The following is a 1,140-nucleotide window of genomic DNA, read 5'->3' as shown; positions in this document are numbered from 1 at the left end:
GTTTGATTTAGCCATGTTTGGAAATCCCTTAGGTTGCAGTCACAATTAAATCCATTGCCCAGCAGGCTGAGGTAGCTGAGGGTGCTGAAGAGGTTTGGATCCACTGAATAAACAGAGTTGTATTCAAGATTAAGATATTGTAAACTTTTAGGGAAAATACCATTAGGAAGGTACTTCAAAGAATTGGAGGACAAATCCAAAAAGATCAAAGAGGTGAGGTCTTTGAAAATGTCTTTGGGAAGCGACTGAAGTCTGTTGGAACTAAGAAAAAGCGCTTCTAACTGGTGAAGATCGTCAAATAGGTTTAAACATGTTCCTTCTGACCAGATAACTTCCAGACCTGCAATCGCAAGATCAAGGATTTGTATTTTTTGTGAAAGCACTTTATGCTCGTCATCAGGGCAATAAACAAGTTCATTACCTCGAAAAACTATTTCCTCGATTTGAGGAAACTTCTCTAGTATCGTGTAGAACTCTGACGTGGAAGATATTTTGTTAAATTGCAGGTAAAGGGTTTTGAGGTTTGTGGCAATGTTGAGTAAATTGGACGCATGTGTAATTTTGTTGTCACCCAAGTAGAGCTTCTCCAGGCTTGGTAGGCTTGCAAATGTATGTGCATATTTGAGCGAATTTCCTGTTAAATTTAAGTTGAGTAGATTTGGAAGTCCTTGAAATGACTGATGTCCAAGCGTCCATATATGATTATATGACAAATCAAGCACCTCAAGTTTCTCTAGATTCTGAAAAGTTTCAGAATTAATAATACCCAGGACGTTTTTGGACAGGTTTAGCTGTAGTAAATTTGTCATACCCCAAAATGCATTGTTTTCAATCTTGTTGATCTGACTTTGTGCCAGTGTAATTTGTTCTAGATCTGGCAAATAACTAAATACTGAATATGACAGAGAAAAAATATTTGAACTGGACAGATCGAAAGTCTTAACACCACTCGCCTCAAGACCCTTGAATGTGAATTTGTCTGGATCTTTTGAATTATTACCAGAAGATCTGCCCAGGCTGCAAATATTACTGAAAATTAGACTTTGGATTTTGGTACCACTGACTGCATTCAAAAATCGCTTTGCAATGTTAACATTAAAGCCGTTTCCAGATAGGTCCAATACAGTTACGGACATGTTC

The 1,140-nt window shown here is 37.6% G+C and overlaps 1 protein-coding gene across 1 annotated transcript; it reads right to left on the bottom strand.

Annotated features, from left to right (window-relative positions):
* Nucleotides 1–8: 8 nt before the first annotated feature.
* Nucleotides 9–1,136, bottom strand: LOC107736022 (toll-like receptor 5; the record flags this gene model as incomplete). Its single annotated transcript, XM_016547540.1, has 1 exon — nucleotides 9–1,136. A coding segment is annotated over one exon (1,128 nt), but the record flags the coding sequence as incomplete, so codon positions are not given.
* Nucleotides 1,137–1,140: the final 4 nt, after the last annotated feature.

Source organism: Sinocyclocheilus rhinocerous, unplaced genomic scaffold (genome assembly GCF_001515625.1).
Source record: "Sinocyclocheilus rhinocerous isolate Xijiao unplaced genomic scaffold, SAMN03320098_v1.1 C36444654, whole genome shotgun sequence".
In the NCBI taxonomy this organism is placed as follows: domain Eukaryota; kingdom Metazoa; phylum Chordata; class Actinopteri; order Cypriniformes; family Cyprinidae; genus Sinocyclocheilus; species Sinocyclocheilus rhinocerous.
This window is presented reverse-complemented; position numbering and strand designations above follow the sequence as displayed.